Source organism: Pneumocystis murina (assembly GCF_000349005.2).
Source record: "Pneumocystis murina B123 chromosome Unknown supercont1.8, whole genome shotgun sequence".
Taxonomy (NCBI): Eukaryota; Fungi; Ascomycota; class Pneumocystomycetes; order Pneumocystales; family Pneumocystaceae; genus Pneumocystis; species Pneumocystis murina.
In genome coordinates, this window is record NW_017802366.1 from 1 (window position 1) to 23,502 (window position 23,502).

The 23,502-nt window shown below is 26.1% G+C and overlaps 11 protein-coding genes and 1 non-coding gene across 12 annotated transcripts; 4 read left to right on the forward strand and 8 right to left on the reverse strand.

Annotated features, from left to right (window-relative positions):
* PNEG_04006 (hypothetical protein) lies at positions 1-3,549 on the reverse strand (the record flags this gene model as incomplete). The annotated part of the gene is made up of 1 exon (XM_019757765.1): positions 1-3,549. One exon carries the CDS (start codon positions 3,547-3,549, stop codon positions 1-3), a length of 3,549 nt encoding a protein of 1,182 aa, XP_019613364.1.
* A 359-nt stretch (positions 3,550-3,908) lies between these two features.
* PNEG_01642 (hypothetical protein) lies at positions 3,909-7,377 on the reverse strand (the record flags this gene model as incomplete). Its single annotated transcript, XM_007875412.2, has 2 exons — positions 7,160-7,377; positions 3,909-7,117 (listed from the first exon to the last, which is right to left on the reverse strand). The coding sequence occupies exons 1-2, from the start codon at positions 7,200-7,202 to the stop codon at positions 3,909-3,911; spliced, it is 3,252 nt and encodes a 1,083-aa protein (XP_007873603.2). The 5' UTR covers positions 7,203-7,377.
* A 1,375-nt stretch (positions 7,378-8,752) lies between these two features.
* Positions 8,753-9,170, forward strand: PNEG_01643 (hypothetical protein; the record flags this gene model as incomplete). The annotated part of the gene is made up of 2 exons (XM_007875413.1): positions 8,753-8,935; positions 8,979-9,170. 2 exons carry the CDS (start codon positions 8,753-8,755, stop codon positions 9,168-9,170), a joined length of 375 nt encoding a protein of 124 aa, XP_007873604.1.
* Positions 9,171-10,320: 1,150 nt separating this feature from the next.
* Positions 10,321-10,966, reverse strand: PNEG_01644 (ribosomal protein L17; the record flags this gene model as incomplete). Its single annotated transcript, XM_007875414.1, has 3 exons — positions 10,321-10,656; positions 10,709-10,871; positions 10,917-10,966. The coding sequence occupies 3 exons, from the start codon at positions 10,964-10,966 to the stop codon at positions 10,321-10,323; spliced, it is 549 nt and encodes a 182-aa protein (XP_007873605.1).
* Positions 10,967-11,541: 575 nt separating this feature from the next.
* PNEG_05025 lies at positions 11,542-11,615 on the forward strand. The gene has a single exon. It is a non-coding gene; the product is annotated as a tRNA-Phe (tRNA).
* A 73-nt stretch (positions 11,616-11,688) lies between these two features.
* Positions 11,689-15,977, reverse strand: PNEG_01646 (hypothetical protein). Its single transcript, XM_019757733.1, is given in 20 exon segments — positions 11,689-12,432; positions 12,477-12,508; positions 12,521-12,703; positions 12,745-12,967; positions 13,014-13,116; positions 13,157-13,185; positions 13,291-13,601; positions 13,640-13,681; positions 13,728-13,837; positions 13,882-13,977; positions 14,021-14,349; positions 14,394-14,447; positions 14,491-14,564; positions 14,613-14,676; positions 14,724-14,841; positions 14,886-14,998; positions 15,048-15,266; positions 15,311-15,498; positions 15,542-15,618; positions 15,661-15,977. 20 exon segments carry the CDS (start codon positions 15,931-15,933, stop codon positions 11,948-11,950), a joined length of 3,123 nt encoding a protein of 1,040 aa, XP_019613305.1. The 5' UTR covers positions 15,934-15,977; the 3' UTR covers positions 11,689-11,947.
* Positions 15,978-16,229: 252 nt separating this feature from the next.
* Positions 16,230-17,212, reverse strand: PNEG_01647 (hypothetical protein; the record flags this gene model as incomplete). Its single annotated transcript, XM_019757734.1, has 6 exons — positions 17,062-17,212; positions 16,922-17,013; positions 16,723-16,880; positions 16,547-16,678; positions 16,447-16,506; positions 16,230-16,400 (listed from the first exon to the last, which is right to left on the reverse strand). The coding sequence occupies exons 1-6, from the start codon at positions 17,070-17,072 to the stop codon at positions 16,230-16,232; spliced, it is 624 nt and encodes a 207-aa protein (XP_019613306.1). The 5' UTR covers positions 17,073-17,212.
* Positions 17,213-18,112: 900 nt separating this feature from the next.
* PNEG_01649 (hypothetical protein) lies at positions 18,113-19,164 on the forward strand (the record flags this gene model as incomplete). Its single annotated transcript, XM_007875418.2, has 3 exons — positions 18,113-18,138; positions 18,181-18,236; positions 18,284-19,164. The coding sequence occupies 3 exons, from the start codon at positions 18,113-18,115 to the stop codon at positions 19,162-19,164; spliced, it is 963 nt and encodes a 320-aa protein (XP_007873609.1).
* PNEG_01648 (hypothetical protein) lies at positions 18,159-20,246 on the reverse strand. Its single transcript, XM_007875417.1, has one exon. The coding sequence runs from the start codon at positions 20,171-20,173 to the stop codon at positions 19,202-19,204; it is 972 nt and encodes a 323-aa protein (XP_007873608.1). The 5' UTR covers positions 20,174-20,246; the 3' UTR covers positions 18,159-19,201.
* Positions 20,247-20,287: 41 nt separating this feature from the next.
* PNEG_01650 (hypothetical protein) lies at positions 20,288-21,330 on the forward strand (the record flags this gene model as incomplete). Its single annotated transcript, XM_007875419.1, has 4 exons — positions 20,288-20,324; positions 20,372-20,763; positions 20,810-20,929; positions 20,971-21,330. 4 exons carry the CDS (start codon positions 20,288-20,290, stop codon positions 21,301-21,303), a joined length of 882 nt encoding a protein of 293 aa, XP_007873610.1. The 3' UTR covers positions 21,304-21,330.
* Positions 20,805-22,200, reverse strand: PNEG_01651 (hypothetical protein). Its single transcript, XM_007875421.1, has 4 exons — positions 22,063-22,200; positions 21,830-22,019; positions 21,598-21,783; positions 20,805-21,554 (listed from the first exon to the last, which is right to left on the reverse strand). The coding sequence occupies exons 1-4, from the start codon at positions 22,144-22,146 to the stop codon at positions 21,403-21,405; spliced, it is 612 nt and encodes a 203-aa protein (XP_007873612.1). The 5' UTR covers positions 22,147-22,200; the 3' UTR covers positions 20,805-21,402.
* A 251-nt stretch (positions 22,201-22,451) lies between these two features.
* PNEG_01652 (hypothetical protein) lies at positions 22,452-22,764 on the reverse strand (the record flags this gene model as incomplete). The annotated part of the gene is made up of 3 exons (XM_007875422.1): positions 22,739-22,764; positions 22,587-22,689; positions 22,452-22,536 (listed from the first exon to the last, which is right to left on the reverse strand). Exons 1-3 carry the CDS (start codon positions 22,743-22,745, stop codon positions 22,452-22,454), a joined length of 195 nt encoding a protein of 64 aa, XP_007873613.1. The 5' UTR covers positions 22,746-22,764.
* Positions 22,765-23,502: the final 738 nt, after the last annotated feature.

A 23,502-nucleotide genomic window follows, 5' to 3' on the forward strand; every position in this document is an offset into this window, starting at 1 on the left:
TTACAACATTCCCATAACAATCACTCCCAACAACATGATTTTTATCATTTCCGGAACTCTTATTTTCATTCCTTCATTCGGTTTCACTTCTTCCTCTTTCTCTTCCTCTTTTTGTGTTTCTGTTTCTTTACTTGAATCACTCGTACATCTCGTAGGTTTGCATTTTCGCATCGACGTCAATGTCACCGTTGATGTCACTGTAGATGTACTTGTCAACGTACTCGTATGCAACGATGTACTCGTCACCCATGTATCTGTCGTCTGAACTAATGTACATTCTTCCGTTACCTTCCCTCCATCTACCGACTCTGTCGTCGTTGCCGTCGTTGTCGTCGTCGTCGTCGTCGTCGTTGTTGTTGTCGTCGTCGTCGTTGTCGTTGCTGTCGTCGTCGTTGTCTGTGTCGCCGTTGATATCACCGTATGATGCGGTGTAACTTTTAATCCTTCTATTCCTTCACACAACTTGTCTATTTCTTTACAGGCCGCTTCACACCCTGGACAATCCTTTCTAAACCCGCAGTCTCCTTGTAAACCTTTACATTTCTCTTTCAATTCTAAATACAATTCCAATGCTCTCGCCGTTGCAACAAATGCCTTCTTTTCTGGTTCTGATACTTCTCCACTTACAAATGTTCTCCGAACAAGTATAACATTACTCGTGTTTGTCGTTCCACTTGGTGTTGATCCTCCTGGTGCTGGTGGCCCTGCTGGTGCTCCTGGTGTTCCTCCTGATGGCCCTGCTGGCCCTGCTGGCCCTGCTGGCCCTGCTGGTGCTGGTGGTGTTGATGGTGCTGCTGGCCCTGCTGGTGCTCCTGGTGTTCCTGGTGCTCCTGGTGCTCCTGGTGTTCCTGGTGCTCCTGGTGCTCCTGGTGCTCCTGGTGCTCCTGGTGCTAGTGTTGGTGCTGGTACTGGTACGCTTCCTGGTGTTCCTCCTGGTACTGGTGCTGGTGGTGCTAGTGTTGGTGCTGGTACTGGTACGCCTCCTGGTGTTCCTCCTGGTACTGGTACTGGTACTGGTGTTCCTCCTGGTGTTCCTCCTGGTACTGGTGCTGGTGGTGCTAGTGTTGGTGCTGGTACTGGTACGCCTCCTGGTGTTCCTCCTGGTACTGGTGGCTGTACCGGTGGTCCCCCTGGTTTAGGAGCATTGCCATCTTGTCCATCTTGTTCAGGTTTTGATAATACTAACTTAGCTTCCTTCGTAAATTTTTCTGATTCCTGTTTCACCTTTTCATATTCATCTTTCTTCTTCTTTAATTCATCTTTCTCTTCATTCAGTTTATCTTCTAAGGTTGGACATTTTCTTTTTACTTTTTCAACCAACTTTTTGCAAACTCTTCCCTCAACATCCTTATCTTTATCAGTATTACACAAACTATTGAATTTCTGATTTGCTGAATTTTTCTGCTCAGTACAATACTTTCCCAATGCTTTTTTACACTCATCATCTTTGCCTAAACTACCTTTCAATTCATGCGTCAATTCATTCTCCAATTTCAACTTTTCAAAGAATGGCTTGCATTTCTCTTCCAGTTCTAAACAGACTCCATTCTTATTGGATTTTTTTTCTTTTTTCAACCTATCTGGACAATTTTCTATATATTGATGACAATATGGATCAAACAACGTGCAGAGTTCTTCAACCAATGTTTCATTTCCTTTTCCTTTTTCAATTTTATCTATAATTTTTCCATTTTCCATGTTATTTTTTAAAAAAAGACACTCATTTTCTGTTTGTTCTACCATAAAACTACATGTTTCTTCTCGTAAAGCACATGAAACACTAAAATCTTCTTTTCCTCTTCTAGATAATTCCTCACATTCTTTCTTTAATACTGCCGTACAATTTCCTTGAGTTCTTAATGCATCATCTCCTCTTTTTAATAATCTTTTTCTCAATTCTTCTGTAACTTTTAAATATTCACATCGTCTATTCAGTGTATTACATTTCTCATGATTCAAATATGAATCACTTTCAAGATCTTTGCACTTCTTCTTCAATTCTACACAATCTTCCTTTCTTGGAAAATCTCTTCTCAAATTTAAAACTACTTCTAATTCTTCCGATTGAAGAATTACATCATCTAAAAGTTCATAACATAGTTCAGTCGGTCGATGACACTTTGTAAAGTATCTTCTATCCTCCTTAAGTTTTGTATAATTACCTACTACCGATTTTTGACATTTTTCAAGATTCTCAGTAACCAATTCTAAATCACCAATAAGCCCTTTCAATCCTTCTTGAAAGTATCTATTCAACACCCTATCTTGTCCCTTTTTATAGCATGCTACTCTTACATTTTCACATGCTTTTCCAATTTTATTCGTACATACACCTTCTAAATGGAAACATTCCGATTCAAACTTTATACAATCTTCCCTACTAACCGATTTTGATACCTGTCCCCATGAAAAATAATCTGATTCTATATCTTCAAATTTCGTAGACAATCCTTTTATGTAAAGTTCTAATTTAAAATTCGTACATCTATCTTCTACTTCTACTAATTCTTTGCATTTATTGTCTTTATCTTTATCTCCACATAATTCTTCTAATCCATAATCTAGGTGTTTAAAAGATTCACAATCTTCTAACGCTTTTTTGCATTTTTCTCCCTCATCTTTTCCATTCCTTTCTTTGATCAACAATAATGCTAAATCTCGCAACGTCTTATATTTTGGTTTTCCAACAATAATTCCCTTAGCTTCTTCTTTTTTATAAAGATTTTCCACTTCAATCTTTTCTGGAAATCTTGGTTTTTCTCTAACCGGACTAAAATCTAATTTTGGTCCTTCATATTCAATCCCTTTTCCCTTACATTTATTCTTGACTTTATCACATTTTGTATCCTTACAACTTGATCCATAAAAATAACACTTTTCAAGATATTCTTGACATTTTTCCACTAATTCTTTATCTTCAAGTTCCTTCTCTAAAGGCTTACAACTATCTCCATGATTCTTTTGAAGGTATTCACATGTTTTATCTGAATTAAAACATGAAAACACTAATTCATCACTATATTCACTTAATCCTTGACAAATTTCTTTCATTCTTTTTTTACATTCATCTTTATTATTAACTTTCCCTTCAAGAGCTCTTAAAAGAATTTCTTTTGCCACTCCTTGACGTCTCTGTCGATAACATCTATCTCTCAACTTAACGCACTTCTCTTCAAGATTATTTGGATCTGCTTCTTCTAATAATAGACATTTTTCTTCATATTTTCTACATTTTTCATCTGTTAGGTTATTCAATGCATTTTCAACTTCTGTTTTAAAAGCACCCAATTCAGTTTCAAGTTTTTTCTTTAATTCTTTGCATTTTTCTCCTTCTTTTCCATTTTCACAAAGTCCCTTAACTTTGACATCCACACTCTCCAATTTTCCATCTATTTTCTTCAATTCCTCACAATATTGTTTGAGGTTTGCCTTGCATTTATTATCATCACTATAATAACTTTTCACAATTAAACCCAAAACCTGTTCCTCCTTAATCTCATCATTTCCTGCTGCTTGTCCTGCTGCTTGCCTCTTAACCGGCTGTGCCATCGCCGCCTCTTTCTGGGCGACTTCCTCTACCCATCGCTTGTCCCTGAGTAGCATATGACTGGGTGAATCAAATCTAAATCTTGAAATAATTCTTTCAAAATAACCATACATTTTAATTTTTTTATGATAAGCATACATTTCCTTAATCTTTTATGATAAGCTTGGACTTTACCCTATAAAGCAAAATTGCGGGGTAAAAAATTGTGAGGGTAAAATTGCGGGGTAAAATAATCAAAATTTCAATTCGCAATTCTTCATGCTTTATTAAAAATTTATACATCATTCTTCTACATCTTCTATATTATATATAAACAATGGATATATGCACTTTTTCATTCTAATCTCTTTTTTCATTCTTTTTACAACATTCCCATAACAATCACTCCCAACAACATGATTTTTATCATTTCCGGAACTCTTATTTTCATTCCTTCATTCGGTTTCACTTCTTCCTCTTTCTCTTCCTCTTTTTGTGTTTCTGTTTCTTTACTTGAATCACTTGTACATCTCGTAGGTTTGCATTTTCGCATCGACGTCAATGTCACCGTAGATGTCAGTGTAGATGTACTTGTCATCGTACTCGTATGCAACGATGTACTCGTCACCCATGTATCTGTCGTCTGAACTAATGTACATTCTTCGGTTACCTTCCCTCCATCTACCGACTCTGTTGTCGTTGTCGTCGTCGTCGTTGCCGTCGTTGTCGTTGTCGTCGTCGTCGTCGTTGTTGTTGTCGTCGTCGTCGTTGTCATTGCTGTCGTCGTCGTTGTCTGTATCGCCGTTGATGTCACCGTATAATACGGTGTAACTTTTAATCCTTCTATTCCTTCACACAACTTGTCTATTTCTGTACAGACCGTTTCACACTTCGGGCAATCCTTTCTAAACCCGCAGTCTCCTTGTAAACCTTTACATTTCTCTTTCAATTCTAAATACAATTCCAATGCTCTCGTCGTTGCAACAAATGCCTTCTTTTCTGCTTCTGATACTTCTCCACTTACAAATGTTCTTCGAACAAGTATAACATTATTCGTGTTTGCCCCTCCACTTGGTGTTGATCCTCCTGGCACTGCTGGTGCTGGTGCTCCTCCTGGTGGTGCCGCTGGTTCAGCTGCACTGGTATTCTGCACCTTTGATCCTGCATCTTGTCCATCTTTCCCAAGTCTTGATAATACTAACTTAGCTTCCTTCGTAAATTTTTCTGATTCCTGTTTCACCTTTTCGTATTCATCTTTCTTCTTCTTTAATTCATCTTTCTCTTTATCCAGTTCACTTTCTAAGGTTGGACATTTTTCTTTTACTTTTTCAACCAACTTTTTGCAAGCTTTTTCCTCAACATCCTTATCTTTATCAGTATTACAAAAACTATTGAATTTCTGATTCCCTGAATTTTTCTGCTCACTACAATGCTTTCCCAATGCTTTTTTACATTCAGTTTCATTGCTTAAACTACCTTTCAATTCATGCGTCAACTCATCCTCCAATTTCAACTTTTCAAAGAATGGTCTGCAATTCTCTTTCAGTTGTAAACAGACTCCTTTTTCATTCCCATTGTCTCCTTTTTTCAACTTATCTGGGCAATTTTCCATAAGTTCATCACAATATGGATCCCATAATATGCAGATTTCTTCAACCAATGTTTCATTCCCATTTTTACTTTTATTTACAATATCATGTTTTTCTATGTTGTTTTTAAAAGCATTACAATGGTTTTCAACTTCTGAAACCATAAATTTACATGTTTCTTCTGGTAAAGCACATGAAACACCAAATGCATTAGTTTCTCTTTTAAACAATCCATCACATTTTTCCTTCAAAGCTTTCATACAATTTTGAATATTCATTAACGAATCACTTTTATCTTTTAAAAAATCATATTTTAGTTCTTTTGTAACTTCCAAATATTTACAACGCTCTTTTAATGTAACACACTTTACATTATTTGAACCTAAATCCTTCAAAATACCTTCACATTCCTTTTTCAATTCAACACAGTCTTCTTCTTTAGGAAAATCCCGTGCTTGATCTAAAGCTTGTTCTAACTCTTTCGATCGAACAAAAATAATTTCTTCAAGTCCAAGACATATTTCTTTTGGTCGAAGGCATTTTAAAAAGTTCTCAATATTACTATTTAAAAGTGCTACACACTTCTCCATTACTATTTTTTGACATATTTTAAGCTTTTCATCTTTCGATTTTAAATTGTATTGTTCTTCGACCAATTTACTTTCAATTAATTTAATAAATTGTCGTTCTTGTTGCTTTTTAAAGCATGCTAATTGTAGATTTATGCATCCTTCAATGAGATTGTTTTTGCATGATTTTCTTATAAAAAGACACTCTAGAGTAAATTTTAAACATTCTCTTTCATTAAATGATGTTGAAAGCTTATTCCAAGGGATATTTTTCCCTAGTTTATTATCTTCAAACTCTGTAGAAAATCCATTTAGATAAAGTATCAATTTAAGCTTTCTACATCTATCTGATATTTCTAATATATCTTTGCATTTTTGTTCTTTGTTATCTTGACATAATTCCTTAAATTCTGGACTCAGAAATTCAAAAAAAGAACAGTTGTTCTTTAATAGATTCTTGCATTTATTTTCCTCCAAACCAGAGACTCCTGTAGACAAATAGATTAACATGTCATCTAGTGTATTTTTAAAAAATCCAATAGCATTTCCTTTATCTCTCATTTCTTTGTAAAAACCTTCTATATCAATCTTCTCTAAGAACGTTGCTTCTGGCTCAATTGGACTAAAAATTTTTTCTGGAGGCCTATATGTAATATTCTTTTTCTCGCATAACACCTTCAATTTATTACATTTTTCTTCACATTTATTTTTGAAAAAATAACAGTTTCTGAGTTCTTCGTAACATTTTTCTTTCAATAAATTGTCATCAAGGTTAATATTGAGAAAGCTGCAAAAATATCTCATATAAGTATCGAATTGTTTATAAGAGTTTTCAATTTCAAGACAATTAAAGAGTAAATCACTACCTTGTTGAATAAATAATGGACAAATTTTTTTCATTTTTTCTTTAAAATCATCGTAATTAGTAATACTTTCACCAACAATTCTAAAAATTATTTGTTTTTTCGGTTTTTCAGTAAAATTAATATAACATAAATATTTTATGACATTGCAGGTATTTATAGTATCAGGTTCATTTATATCACCCAAAAGCAAACATTTTTTAAAATATTCGCTGCAAGCTCCAAAACCTGATGGATAAGATTTTAAATGATTATTAATTTCATTATTAAATTTGTATAATTTTTTTTCAAGACTTGTTTTTAGGTCTTTGCATTTTTGCCCTTTATTATTATTATTACAAATTTCCTTAACCTTACTATCCACTTTATTAAATTCCGGATCTATATCCTTCAATTCTTTACAATATTCTTCAAGTTTTACTTTGCATTTGTTTTCATCATTATAATTTTCTTTTAAAATAAAAGCATAAATTTCTTCTTCGTCAATAAAACTTCCAAACGACGGATTTATTGAGCCTGCCTGAGAGCTTCTAATACTTAAGTCTAGACTTTGATTTCCATATGTAAGAGCTAAAAATAATTAAAAATGAAAATAATCTAAAATATAATTACCGATTAAATTTAATATTGCTATCAGTATAATCTTATTAATCATGGAAAAAAAGTATATTCTATAGCTTCTTTTCCCTAAATATATAATATAAATATTCGCAATATGCTTTTAACTGAAATTCGTGAAATTTAATGCTTATTTTAAATGGTTATCAAAAAGATACAAAATTTTACGATTTTGATAAACCCTAAAAAAATATAGGAGAAACCGTTAAAAATAAAAATCATTACAACTCTTGATTATAAATTTTAAATCTTTATTTTTCTTATTTTTTTCTCATTTTATTCAATAATCTTTTATAAAATAATATATATATACATTTTGTTTTATTTATTAACTTTTGAATTTTTTTACAATTCATTCATATTTTTATACCTTTTTTAATACTATAATTATCATTCTTAAATTCAACGTTTTTCTTATTTTTGACATTTCTTCATTTGAATAACTAATTTTTAAATCTTTTTTAATTACTACATTGTTTTCAGTATTTGTTTATAATCAAACCCTTTTTTGATCCTCACTTTTAATCAAAAAATGCTTCGCTAATAATCTTTGACACACACTTTTAGTTTCATCCGATATATTTTCCTGATCATTTTTTCCTATATAAAAAATTATTTAAGAAGAAAGCTGTGTTTTAAAAGCAATCTTTTCTAGAAATTAAGCAATTTGAGTAATCAAATGTTTTATTTTTTAGAAAAAAACAAATAGATAATTTTAATCATTCTTGAATTTAATCGTCTTTGTTGATAATCTTTTGTTAATATCATTCTTGGTAATAATATTTCTTAATAAAAATATTCTTTATTCTTTATTAATCCTATAATAAATTTAAACTGTTACAATAACATTTATAAAATGGCTAAAAGCAAATCCTAAAATATCAAAAATGCTAAATTATTTCATATAAATAAAGATAAAAACGTTTATTTTTTATGATTTTAAATATTTTTACATTAAGTTTTTTAATATTTTAAAATTAAAAATTTTAAAAAATATTAGAAATAAAAATATTTATATAATAAATATTCATTAATTCCATTTTATTGATTACAATTCTTCGATAATATTTATTTATTTCTCTCATGATTTGTTTATTTTAAATTTGACACCTAAATCTTGTTCTGCAGTTGGATGTACAAATGGTGATTCTGAAATATCGAGTCTTCAGAAACGATGGACTCATGAGATGATATTTCACAGTGGGACAAATAGGTTTATTGAAAGAATTTTATAGGTTATTGCCCAGGAATTTTCAAGACTTTTTACTATTAGATATTTAACTCTTATTGCATAATGAAATTTAAAGAAATTACTTCCTTTAAAACATTTAAATATAAATTTAGGGCCTATGTCGAGCATGTTTACATCTCGGCATAAAGATAAACTTATTGGTTGTGATTTTGGTAACTTAGTAACCATTAATACATCTCCCGCAAAAAGAATTATGGAGTACTTATCTATCTTAACTAATTAAAACTTCAAAATTTTTTTACTTGGAATAATCTGTATCATATTATATCTGGTTATTTTGATAGCTCTATTTGAGTTTGGAATTCATGTGATACTCATTACAATATTATTCCCAAATGAGTGTTGGTAAAGTAGGAAATGAAGATACCTTACTATGGGCAATAAAAAATTTGGAAAACGAGGTTATTGTTACTGGCTATTCTATGGAGTCTGTTAAATTTTGGGATCAAAAGTATTATTTATTACTTTGGTCATTTAAAAGTCATACTGCGGGTGTTTTGTGTTTGTCTTCTAATAAAGTATCTTTTTTTATCATATATTTATATTAATTTTGAAGGCAAGGAATATTTTATTTTCTCTGGAGTAGATTGTAAAACAATTATGTATCGTATTATAAACAAGGAAAATCAACAATGGGCAAATGTTGGTAGAAGGTTCCATAGACACGATGTTCGTGTTATGGCTTTCTATGAATCTAAGGATATCGATATTCTTCTAACAAAAAAGTTAAAAAGCTTAAAGTTCATTCTTTAGAATTTATTGGCGAAACTATTTTATTATTTGATCAAAGATTAAATTTTGTTATTGCACATTTAAAGCTTATTTTTTGTATATATGTTCATCGAAGTTTATAGTCATAATTATGAAACTATAAAATAATAAAATAAGCACTATTGAATATTCAAATCTCATTTCATAACCTTCATAGCTTTTTTCATGCAATTGTTATTTTTATTTTTTCATTTATTATGTCTCTTATAACAGTTAATTTTATTTTTAATTTTTATATTAAAATAAGAAAATTAAGGAATTAATCAAAAAATTCAGTAAATCTATTTGCTGATTTTTTAAGGTTAAAAGATGAATATATTAACATTTCCTTCTATTATTATATTAAGTCTAGAATCTAATTGGAGTTCAAGTCGACTAGGATTTGTTGATTTAAATATAGAAATACCTAGAAAAACGTAAATAAGCGTAGGTTAAATGATAATTAGAAATCAATTCATTTCATTTATGAATTATTGAAGGAAAGGCATATCATAAAAAATTCAGGATTTTAAAATGAAAAAAATATTCTATAAATTCTAATGATATTCTTATGCTAGAAATTGCAGATGAATCTATAGATATTAAAAATATGAAGTAAACATTTTTGGACTACATAAGTGGTAATCATTATTATTATAGTTTGTTTGAATGAAAATGAAGTATAAATTGTAGAAAAACCTCTATAAAAACTTATATCATATTATATACATACAAATATATATAATGTATGAAGTTTACTAATAATTGCTATAAGTATATAATAATTTAATTTGATGTGTATATAATTATTAATATTTAAATCAGAAAATTGTATTAATTCTCTTTGTTTTGAAGTTTTTATATTAAAAATCTGATATTTTTTAAAATACTTTACTGAAATATTTAAATATTTATAAGTTGAATTTTATATTCATTATAAAAAATAAAAATCTCATTTTAATATTACAAAACAATTGAATGTTAAAATATTAATATTTCAATTTATAAATATTTTAAGAATCGATCTTATAAATCATGAAATATTTCCAAAAACTAATTTTAAATGAATAAGATTAAGAAATAATTTATAGTATTTATGATACTTCCTTTTAAGATATTTTAATAATATATAAAAGTAAAAATAAAATTCATATTATGTTTTTTCTTTTTTTGCATTAAAAAAATGATAAAATTCATTTTTTATATTTTTAAAAGTAGTTAAGCCATCTTTTCTAAAGCATATTGCTTTTTTAATATTCTTCATAGTTTTTTCCGAGATCTCTTTTTTCAATTTTTCATTATTAATCATGGTTTTTACTGTCATAAGAAATCGAGTATCTTTTGGCCCATCAATATATTCTAAAACAGCCATAGGTGCTGAATCACTTTTTCTTGATGGTAGTTTTAAAACACGAGTATAACCACCTGGCCTTTCCAAAAATCTTTCCGAAACTATTTTACGTAGTTTTGGAATAGTTTTTTCTGGTTTCTATAGAACATTATTTTTAATCTAATAGAATAATTGTTTAGCTTTCATAAACAATTGATTCTATACGTTTATATAGAAAAGGATTGTTAAGGCCTTTCTTTGCATATGTAATTAATCTGTCAGCAATTTTTTGTGCTTCTTTAGCTTTGGAAAAAGTTGTTTCAATTGATTCATATATTATTAAGCAAGACACAATATTTCTTAATAAACTTCGTCTATATTAATATTATTAAATTATTTTAAAAAAAAGATATATATACCTATGAGACGGTGTTCTATTAAGCTTTCTCCGTAACGGTTTAATTGGCATATTTTTATATTTTTGGAATTATTTAGAGTTAATTTTCATTTTTTAACGTTAAATCTAAAAATTAAATAAAATAATCTTTTAAAAGTTCAAAATATATAAATCAGATAACATCATTTCATCATCTACTTAGATAAGTACATTTAAATATTATTTAATTATGCCAAGAATATTTTTTTTTCTTAGCAGCACTATATTATCTTCTATAATATATATATTGCTTTTACAAATGCGTTCAAGAACATATTCATTGTCAGAATCTTTAACACGTCAATCATTTCAACTTAGAAATCGAGACTATTTTTTAAATCCATCGTAGATGCCAACAGTGTTATCAGCCAACTGGATGGAATTGGTGAAAGAAAGATGGAATAACACTTTTCGTTTTATATTAATAATACCATTCAATAATATTATAAAAAAAGTCGATAGTTTATTAAACAAAACATCAGAAGATTTTTATTTTAGACTTTGTAAAAAATAAAAAATACTATTTTTAAAATATCTTATTTTTTAATTTTAAATTATATTTATAAAATCTACAATATATAAAAGATAATTTATATTTAGCCTGGGATGGGTTGGTAGCTCAGTTGGGATGAGCGTTGCACTGAAGATGCAAAGGTCCCGTGTTCGATCCACGGTCGACCCACCTTTTAAAAATATTAATCTAAACTTAAAATCAAGATCTCAATTGTTAGGTTACATGAATGATTTTAAATAATATAATATTTAAAATTATTCATGTAGTTATAAAAATAAGATTTGAAATATGAGAAATGTTTAGAAATGGTCTTTGCCTAATTATTACAGAAACTAAATAATCATTGTATTAATAAATCATTTTTTAATTCCAAATAGCTTTATCTGATGTAAGTATTAATAGTTTATTAAAACAAGATAATTTTTAATATTTATAATAGATTTTTAGATGTATTTCTAAAACTATATTTATAAATATAATCTTAAATAAGCCCTAAAAAATTAAGGTTTTTTGTATGCCTCAAACGACAATAATGGAGGAGGAACAGATGATAATTTCATAGAGTTTTTAAATACTACTGGATCCAAAATATTTACTGCGTTATAATTCTTTAAAGCTTTTTGTTTTAATTCCTTATAGTGATTTTCAAGATATTTAAAAGCTTGAGCAACTATTATGGAGATATCCGTATCCGGATATTTTTTTACAAGCAACTCCTGTATGGATTTTTCAAAGTTAGATAGCTTAGGGTTAGATTGTGCTAGAGTAAAAAGATCGTCGAAGGGGATTTCTAATTCGTTGCACTTAAAATAATAATATAATCTTTGTAGTGATAGATCAGAAGAAGAAACCTCTTCTAATACCCCAGATCTTATATGAATTGATAGTTTCTTTCGATTAGGTGAATCGGGATAGAAATATTTGTAGAAAAATTTTTTTAAATCATCTTTTGTTAAATTCTTTAAAACATCGATAGCCATAGTACCTAAATTATAATTATCATATTAATTATCAATTAATATAATATACTGAAATCAAAATTGTATATTCCTGAAGAAATACTATCTCAATACAAATTCGCTTCTAAAAATATGTTTTCATATTTGTAAGAAAATTTATGAATAATCGAATCAATATAATCCTTAAATTCTTCATCAGTTATGTTTTCTATAATTGCCGCCAATCTATATAGATATACGATTATTCGCTGCTCCAGATAAAATGGATCTCTTTCACTTGTAAGAATAATATCATAGCTATAAATATCAAAAACTATAAATGATATAGGATCAAATACTTTATCATGGTTAATGTCTGAGAATAACAGACTTTAAGAAAATATCCTAATTGCTCTTTTGTTCTTAATTGATCAAACGAGATCTTCGAAATAATAAGGTGTATAATATTAACTAGTACTAATAATTTTGGATTATTCGCTTCTCCAATTTGAAGAGAATAATAAATATGAGAATTTAGATCTTCCAGATTGACTCTCGTTAATTGAAAAATAAAGTTGTTTCCTAAAAATAAATTAAGTATATATATGAAAAAAAAAGATCTATTAACCTTCTTCGAGAACAGATGTTCGTGCATCAAAATCATAAAATGGATTATAAAATTGTTTGGAAAAAATATTCTTTAAAGAATTTTCGATAATAAGCGATGCATTCTAAAAACAATTAACTATTTTAGTTGCATATGTTTCTTACTTCTGGAGGTGATCCAACTGCTAATGCCTCTACAAAAGTCTGAGGAAATCATATTTCATGAAATTTTTGAATATTAGTAAAATTGATTGCTATATACAAAGTCAATAAATATTTAGATTTCTAAAGCAAAATACTTTGTAAAACAGATAAAATCTCATCAGAAGGCCAATAACCATCCGTATAGAGATAAGTAGAAATATCATAAAGACTAGGAAAAATCTCGTCTTTTACTGCCTTTAGAGCAAGATTAAAGATAAAAGGGGTGGGCTCAAATTCTAAAATAGCATCTAAAACATCTTGATACAATACGAATAATTTATCGGTATAACCAAATATAAATAATTGAAATCCTAATTTATGCGGAAATATAGAAACCTGACTCCCTGCAACTTCTGTATAATATTTTATTTCTGAAATGTTACATGCCAAGATATTTATATAAATACTAGAATTTTTAATATGATTCATAGTTCAAAATAATACTTTATTAGTGCTTTTTGTATAGGTGTAGAAGAAAAATTTGGACTAGAATAACGTGAGTGAATATCTGATGTATTATTTTAATTAATACATTTTAAAAAATAAAAATAAATATGTTTTAGGAGAAGAATGAGTATCATCTTGCTTACACCAGTAACGAAAAAATCTAGCTGTATATTCAAGATAAGGTTTGTACACTTTCTAAATAGAATTAAATCATGCAACCAGTAAATTATAGAGATTACTTCATTAGAAAGAGGTCTTATGACATAATTTTCCGGAATATATTTGTTTGGTTTAGGCAGTTTAAACGAATTATTAGCAGGTAAATTATTGCTTCTCTATTATTGTTAAAAATAAGACAGTTTCGATTTTCTAAAATACCTGCACAAGTGTTTCTGGCAAAGATTCAAGTTTATATTCTGATTCAAGCCAATGTTCCCGTAAATTCCAATCACTAGGTTTGTTATTAGAAGAGATAGAAAGTAAATAATTATCCGGGTGCAATGAATTTAATAAATTAATAATATTCTCTGGACTGTATTTTGTAATAAATCCAAATTTTAAAAGATCTGAATAATCCGAACGTGCTTTTTGCATAACCATTGAGAGATATGAAATAACTTTATATGATGGTATATAAGGTGAAAAACGAAAATTCATATCACCCAAGCGTAATAATTCATGGAAAATCCACTCTTGAGGTCCTTGATCTATTATCCTTTAATATTATAGTTTTAATTAAAACAAAAGAAACCTTTAAGCATTTTAAGATATTGGAATATTGCTACTATTATTTCTTCATATTGAGCTAAAAATAAACTATTTTCTGTAGAAAAGCAGAAAAATAATACCTAATCCCTTAGGAGTAAGATATAAAGTTATCCTTAAAAAATCTAGATCAAAAAGTATATTTTCGGTACAGGTGCTAATAAAAAATGTAAATATAATCCAAGAAATCCTATCAAATATTTACGTTAGAGAAACTATCCATCCTTCTTCTAATAAATATAGATAAAGGGAATCAGAAGACTTATGTTCTAATTTATTGTTCAAAATAAAATTATTAAAAATTATAGGATATAACCTATTAAATATCTGAAATATTCAGAGGGATTAGTATTACGAAAATTAGTTTGAACTTCAATAGAAAATGTAAGTTCCATTTTTATAGAGTTAAGGCTCGATTTATACCAATATTGCATCTAATAAGTATAAATTTTATAATCATAAAATAAAAAAATCTTACACCAAGAGTCTTATCCGTAAATGGCTTTTGTGTAAATACGGGTCTCTGAATATCTTTATTAGGAATTTCGGAGAAATACTTAAGAATTAATTCCTGAAGTCTGTCAAGTGATTCTAATATATACTAAGGACTAATGTTCTAAAATAAAAATATATTCTATACCTGATGAGGCTACAACAAGCTTCATCAAGTTTGAAGAATAATATGTGTTATAAAATGTTTTAACTTCTTCTAAAATATCTTTACCGATATTTTTTGGATTAACCATTAATGTTTGGAAATTTCCTATACCAAATTTATTATATGGGGAATCTACACTTGAAAGTGTTTTTTCAATTTGTTGTATACGCAAACTATCAGATTGTTTATATAAATTAAATTCTAGAAATTGTAAGCCTAAAAGTTTTATTAAAAAAACGAAAAACCTGATTGAACTGCGTGCACTGCACGTTCAACAGAACTTCTTGAAAACAAAGGTGCAATAAAGAAGCTGGAAAACTTATCCAATGCTAGTTCAAAATAGCTAGATGGAATATTAAAGAAATAACTTGTTCCTTCTGCTCTAGTAGATGCATTATATATGCCATTATGCCTTTTAATGTAAGAAAAAAAGCTTGCTTCCTCAGGATACTAAAGTTCTTAATAATAAAGATTACTTTATATTAGTACTTGCTTTTAATGAACCCATAAATAGTATATGTTCACAAAAGTGAGCAAGACCAGGAATATCATCCTGAAAATAGATAAACAAGTACATTCCCTCTCATAGATTTACAGGATCAGAATAATATCCAATGCCTACATCCATTGAAGCTGCTGATAGTTGGGTTCTTGGATCACTAATTAATAAAACATGAAGTTTATTTGGTAATTCAATGACCCGATATAAAGAGAGATGAGTTTCTGGCTTCTCAATATCAGAAAAAAGAATCTTTATATTCTTTTTATCTTTTGCATCCAAAAAATAATTTGATGCATTATATTGTATTTTATATGATTCTGCTTGAAGAAATAATAAAAATAAAGAAAATATAAAATAATTCCACATAAATTAAATATAAAAAGAATACCTAGAGAAATAAGATTGTTTCTTTCATATTTTTAATATTTATTATTAATAGAAAAAAAAAGTATTCGAGTTAGAAAATTATGCTTTAAATAAAAAAATAGAAATTATCTAGCAAAATATAAATTATTAAATATTTTTAATATAAAAAGTTGAAATAATTTATTTTAAATTTCATTTTATGAAAAAAATTATAAATATTTTTTAAATATATTTTTTTTTTAAAAAAATATACACAATTCTATTTAATATATTATAAATATATGAATTTTGTTTTTTTATATCAAAATACCATAATATTCTATTCTTGGGTATTTTTTTATTAAATCTGGCCACTGAACAATAAATCGATCAACAAAAGGCAGCAATATTTTTCCAGAAAGCGATAAAGATTTTACACGAGCGAATGATTCTATAAATATAATATCTGGACGATTAAGCCCAAATATCTATGTTTGCATTATTTCGGTAGATTAATGTTATTTTTAAATTTACTTCGGTAATTATAGCAGCAAAGCACATCATTACACTGCTTCCAGGACCATTACATAGAAGCTTTTTAAATTAATATGAAAAAAAAATATTTTTTACATACAGCATCTGGTCTTCCAAATTTATTCCAAAAAAGTATTTTTAAACAGGATATCAGACATAGTATTGAAGAAAATGTAGTAGTATACCATACTTGATTAACATAACGTGCTCGTGGAACAATTTCTATATAGTACTATTTAATATTTAGATTTTTATGTAATTTGATTTTAACGATACTTTTCCTGGATATCCACTAGTATTTGTTTTTTCTATTTCTAACTTTCTAACTTTCTCTTTACTTAAAAAATCTCCTGCAGAAATAATATATGTTCTTTTATTGTATCTTAAAAAATCAACTTTTTTTAATAATCGTATCATTTCTGCAGTATGACCACCTTTTTTGATAAAAAACGTTAAAATATTTAAGAGGATATACCAGAGCCAAGAAATATAAATAATTTTATTTGATCATGTTTGTTTCTAGAGTTATGTTTGTGTTTACGAGGCTTTGTTAAAACATAAATTATTCTTATTATAAAAATAATAAAAATAATTAGTTTAAAATAAATTAAAAACCTTGTATCCATGAAAATTCTACTTAATATAACGAATATTATCTAATAATAATATTTAAAGCTAAGATGCTAATTTATAAAGTATTTGAATTAAATATTTTTCAGAAAAATATTCATAATAATTTATTTTTTGAAAAAATTATCTTAGAAATATTAACATCAGATAATTAATTTAAAAATATTCATATAATTAATTTGTAAAAAAAATTTATTAAAATATTAATAGTATATATTGTAAACTTTTCTAAATTTAATATTTAATAATAATAAAAGTAAAAATCTATATATTTAAAATTATTTTTAAATTACTTTTATTATTAATAAATTGTTTTTTAATTTTATTTTAAAATTTTTGATTACTTTGGATAAATCTAAAAATTCTTTTTTAAAATAGATGTTTGCTTTCTTTTTTGAGATTTTTAATTTCAATAATATAAATAATTTAAGTATTAAATATAAATTTTTGTTTTAAATAAATTATTTTGGACAAGTTTTAAAGTAAATTATTTAGAAAAATTCAAACATTAATAAACGAATATAAATTGATTTTAATAACTTATATTTATAACATCATAAATATTTTTTAATAAAATATCTTTGAAATATAAAAAATAGATTGATTCTTTTTATATTAATGTCTTAAAGTCTTTCAACTTTGAAATATATTTAAATAAAAAGGGCATTATTTATCATAAAAAGCGTTAACATAAGTAAAAATTAATTTATCTAAATCAAATATTTTTGATAATGTTTTTATAATATTTATATATTTAATTTCCTGGTAAAATTTAAAAAAAGTTGAATTTTGACAATTTTAAAATAAAATTATAATTTATAAATATATATATTTAATAAAATAATGAAATATCAATACATATAGAATAAAATTATTTTAAAATTTACAACTAATCATATAACTTTAAATATTTATAAATATTACAAAATTCAAAAGTAATTTAAAAAACGATCAATAGCTCACTAATTTTTTAAGATTTAAAATATAAAGATAAAATTTATAAAACAAAGCAATTTCTACAATTAAGAATATTACCATGCTTTCTCATAAATTGGTATCTGAGTATAAATGTCTTTATAATTTACTTATACTAAATTTTAAAAGTCTTCAACAATTAACTTTACCACAGTTACGCATAATAGCAATAAAGTGCGGCATTTGTAAAGATTTTCTTTTTATATAAAATATTAGCTAATTTCCTACATAGTAAATAAAGGAAATAAGTTAGAATTAGCCCAAAGGATTCTCCAAGAAATTTCTAAAACACGATTAATTAATAATAATTTCACACCTCATCGTATTCTTAGTATTGATGTAGGAATTCGTAATTTAGCATTCTCTTCAATAATTGCACCTTCGATTATAATTGAAGATTTTAATTTAATTCATCATAAACCTTTTGTTGTTGATGGATGGGACAAATTATCTATTGAATCAAAAAAAATAGATAATAAAATTATTAAAAAAGCTTATAACCCATCAAAATTCTCTTTTTTGGCATATCAGTTAGCAAAATCTTTATTAAAGAAATTTAAACCACAGACTATATTGATAGAACGTCAAAGATGTAGAACTCGGGGTAAAAACGTTGTACAAGAATGGATTATAAAAATAAATATCTTTGAAAATATGCTACATTCTATATTTAGGTGTTTTAAAGAGGAAATGATATGGAATGATCAAGAAGCAGATATTTTAAGTATAGATCCAGCCAAAATTTCATCGTTTTGGTTTGAAAAAAACAATATTTTAATGAAAAATTTTCCAATTAACCATAATTTGCCAATGCCTATTGATTCTAAAGACAAGAAACCGAGCTATCTATCGAAAACATCTACCTTGAGATCTAAAAAAGAAAAAATAGAAATAATTAATTCATGGTTAAAAGCAGGTTCTATTTTTGATTTTAGAAATACCCAAATTACTGCAAAAGATTTTATATCTAAAAAAAAAGAAAAGGATAAACTTAAAATTGATGATCTTGCAGATAGTCTTCTTCAGGGTATTTCCTGGATTATATGGGAACAAAATAAATGGATATTAAAACAAAAACTACAGCATAATAAGCCTCTGTATGATTTTTTTTAATGATTATATTATAGTGATTATATTAATAATAAAATATTTATTTTTTCATATCCATGTATTTAATTAAGTTTTCTGCATAATTTTCAATTTCTTCCAAAATTTTTTTCATATTATCATGAGATATCTTTTTTTTTATATCTTTTACATTCATAGAATCACTCAATTCTTTTAAACGCTTTTCTTGATAAAATTTCATTTTTTGTTCTTGCAAAAATGTATCTTTAATCAGTGCTCTTTTCATAATAACTAAAGCGCGAATACGATTTATCGATTCTTCTAAATTATTAATAGAAAAGATTAGTTGCCTTTCTTTATTAGGTATTTGATACAATATATTGGTGTTAATAACCCAAATAATAAAAGCAACAGATAAATTTAATGTTACTATCAAAAATAATCGATATTTCTTTAAGTTCCAATGAATCCAATTAATATTTGAGGCCGAATTAATATACGCATTTGATTTCCAATCATATATATTTAACATAATTAATTCCAAAATAAAAAAAAGAAAAAGTATAATAAATATTAACTTCTTTAATAATTTCCCAATTTTTTCAGATAAAACAGATATCGACAAATAAATTATTCCAAGATTTACTAAATAACACAAAAATACATGTGGTATAGTATAATATAAAAATGTTGAGGGTGTTTCAATTTCACACCATTCACATAAACCTAAAGTCGAAGGCCCATAGAGTACATATAGTAATCTTCCATTTAAAGATTTTAATCGGTGTAATAATTTCCAGTCATATTCTGTTATTCGACGCAAACGAGTAAGTCGAGCTATTAAAGTAATTTCTGGTGTTTGAATTCCAGATGACGTTTTTAAAATAATATTTTCTGGAAAAAACAAAGATAATTCAAATATAAGAAAAAATAGTGACGAAAGAAAAAGAAAACTAATAGCCCGAATAGTTGATTTAGAAAGAGGTCGCTTTAGCTGATAAAATATCTTTTTTATTAAAATAGAATAAATCATCCTAGGAAATAAAAGAAACATATCAGAAGTTATAATTAACCGTGTTATATGCCATAAATTTCTAAAATATATTATGAAAATTTGCTTAAAGAATAAATAATTTTCTAATCGAAAAATTTAATGAAAACTCACAAAATGTCTAAAAAACGAAAAATACAAGAAAATCTTCAAGGTAATACTGAAAAATGACTAAAATAATTCTTATCTTTTATGATTCAGTTTCAAAAAGAGAACCTAGTATTCAAAAAACAATCTTATTAAATAAAAATGAAATAGAATTAAAATTAAAAAAAAAAAGAAAACTCAATAATATAATTAAAAAATCAGAATATAAATCCGAAAAACACCGTTCTTTTGATAAAGATTCGAAAAACGTAGATGAAAATGAATCTTTATTAGATCAAAATTATAAAAAAAATTTCCAAATAAATCATACGTCTAATATAAACGGATTATTGTTAGATAGTGATAGTAATATGCTAAATAATACTGATTCCTATTCATCGAAAAGATTTGAAAGTGATGATTTCGATAACAAAAAAAGTTTATCTCAAGATGCTATATTTTTAAAAAATAAAATAATACAAAAAAAAAGTTTTCAAAATATTCACGTAAAGAAAATTTAGAATATATATATAATTAAATAATAATCCTTAGGAGCTATCTAAAGTAATATATTTGGGAAGGATTCCACATGGATTCTATGAACTAGAAATGAAGAACTATTTTGAGCAATTTGGCGCAGTAACTCGTATTAAGCTATCTCGTAATAGAAAAGTATGATATTTACTCCTGAAACATATTTCTAATTTTAATAGACAGGGAAATCAAAGCATTATGCATTCATAGAATTTGAATCTTCTGATGTAGCTAGAATTGTTGCAAAAACAATGAATAATTATTTACTTTTTGGACATATTTTAAAATGTTCTGTTGTTTCTAAAGAGAAGCTTCATAAATCTATATTTATTGGCGCAAATAGACGATTTAAACCAATACCATGGTCTAGGATAACCATAAAACGTCTTGAAGAAGCAAAAACTAAAGAGCAATGGATAAGATTGCAGAAAAGAAATAACAAGCGTCTTAAGAAGAAAATGAAATTATTAAAAAAGTTGGGGATTAATTATCAATATAATAAAAATAAATAATACTTACATAAAAAAATATTAAAATCTGATAAAACTTATATTTTTATATAAAATTGCTTTAAACCATATAAAATACCGTCATTTTTAGTATCTTTCCTATTATTCCTTTTTTTCTGACATTATACTTGAATGAATTTTAGAGTTTATATTACGCTTTACTTGGTTTTCAAAAAAACAATTTTTTATAATACAAAATGTTTCTGAAACAACATGATTGGCGACAAAAAACCATATACTTACACTAACAGATCCTTTCAGGATTAATAATGTAACTTTTTTGTTTTTTAAATATACCAATAGGAGCCATTGGAAAACATAAAATCCATTCAATATAATGTGGAAACCAGCCTTTTGCCAGCCAAAATACTGGTATTTTACGATAATACCACTGAATAATATATTGCAGGCCGTTTGTACATAACCAAATTATTATACGCATTCTGATATTAAAATAGTATTTCTGATTATTCATTTCTGCTGCTACAAGTTATTAATAATTATATTTGAAAAATATCTTAAATATTGCTTGATTTTTCTAATTCTGAAATTTCTTTATCATATTTTCTTTTTAATTTTGCCCATTTAGCAAATTCGTCTACGCTACTTGTATTAGAAAGCTCTTTTTTTGTTTGAAGCGCAGAGCGTTGAAGTAATCTATATCTTCTAATAATAGACGATAATTCATATGGGGAAAAGTTGGAATATATAGTAAATATCTATTTTCTTCTTAGTTTTAAGCCATTATTGTATAAAAAATACCAAAGATGAAATCACATCTATACCCAAAAAAGATATAAAATTAACAACAACAACAATGACAAAACATACGAAAAGAAGAGACATAATAATTAATAGCTGTAAATAACTACTTTTTTCTAAAAGATAGAATAATTAAAATTTAGAAAAGCGATTATTAAATAACTTGTAATAAAGATTTAATGTATAAAGACATAAAATTAAAAAAACAATATAAATATATATATAACCTGATATTTAAAAGTCTTAAATATCCAGGAATAATATATGCTTTTGAAAATATTAAACAAAAAGGTAAAATTGTTCAAATTATTTCCTTAAAAATATTTCTTATAAAAAAATTATCTTTTATGGAAAAACATATTTACTAAATAGTAAAATAGAAATATATGTTAGCATTTTTTACTATTATTTGTACTTTGCGTTACTTTTTTTTCATCAGAAAGTTTTTGTTTCTGTCTCATAATTTCTGCTTGACTAATATAAAAGTAAGTTACAAAGACTAATCTAATATATATATTAATCACAGTTCTAAGGCATTTCTAAAATTCGTATTGCATTTTTTTTTTTTTTTTGCTGTTTCTTGCTTTTTTTGAGCTCTAATTCTATCATTTTCTCTTTGATTTCCGCCTAAAATAATTTAGTTAATATAGAAAATTCATTCGTATAAAAAATTTACGTGTCATTTTAAAAATAGGTATTTTTTATTATAAATCCTTTTAAATCAGCATATTTTTAGAAAAAAAAAATTAACAATTTAAATATAAATAAGTAAAAATACGAATAAGATTATTTTAAAATCGTAAAAAGATAAAATATTTACAATTAGAATTTATTAGCATTTTTAATCAATAAATTATAAACATTATTGAGAAAACACCTTAAAAGGTTAATTTTCATCGATAACATTTAGTTTTATATACTATTATATAATTAGATTTTAATCTTAAATGTTTCCATATAATTAATTTTAACTACTTAACTATTTAATTATTTTCTATTAAGTTAGTAATAAATAATATCGGTCTTTAGTCTTGAACAAATATTAATATTTTTTATACTTTTTTTTTATATAAAATACTAAAATATCTTAAAAATAGGTTTAGCGTAGTTAGAATATTTATAATTCGATTTTTTAAAATGAATAATTTCTTTTAAAATTACAATATTAATGTTTTTGTATTGAGTAAAACGGACTTTTTGGTAAACTATATATCCTTTTTTTCTATTAAAAATATTTATAATAAAATTTAAAAATAATTATAAATTGAACAGAAAACCGTTTCAAAATATTAATTTTTCATTAATATATTTTTTTCATCTTATTTATTTTAATTATTTTAAATGTATGTTTCCCAGATATTTCTCATAAAAATGTCTTTAAAGCTATAAATTTTTCTTTTTTATTACCTAAAACATCTTTTTTTTATATTAATTTATTTT

What these genes read in the sequence shown, in the direction of transcription:
- PNEG_01646 (XM_019757733.1), bottom strand. Translation starts at nt 15,933, where the DNA reads ATGTGGAATTATTTTATATTTTCTTTATTTTTATTATTTCTTCAAGCA. An exon ending in GCTTGTTGTAGCCTCATCAG is followed by an intron (nt 14,999 to 15,047) that starts GTATAGAATATA and finishes AGTATATATTAG; the next exon opens with AATCACTTGACAGACTTCAG. An exon ending in GATTTTATCTGTTTTACAAA is followed by an intron (nt 13,186 to 13,290) that starts GTATTTTGCTTT and finishes AGACTTTTGTAG; the next exon opens with AGGCATTAGCAGTTGGATCA.
- PNEG_01648 (XM_007875417.1), bottom strand. Translation starts at nt 20,173, where the DNA reads ATGTTTCTTTTATTTCCTAGGATGATTTATTCTATTTTAATAAAAAAG.
- PNEG_01651 (XM_007875421.1), bottom strand. Translation starts at nt 22,146, where the DNA reads ATGTCTCTTCTTTTCGTATGTTTTGTCATTGTTGTTGTTGTTAATTTT. An exon ending in TAGATGTGATTTCATCTTTG is followed by an intron (nt 22,020 to 22,062) that starts GTATTTTTTATA and finishes AGAAGAAAATAG; the next exon opens with ATATTTACTATATATTCCAA. An exon ending in TTTTCCAATGGCTCCTATTG is followed by an intron (nt 21,555 to 21,597) that starts GTATATTTAAAA and finishes TAATCCTGAAAG; the next exon opens with GATCTGTTAGTGTAAGTATA.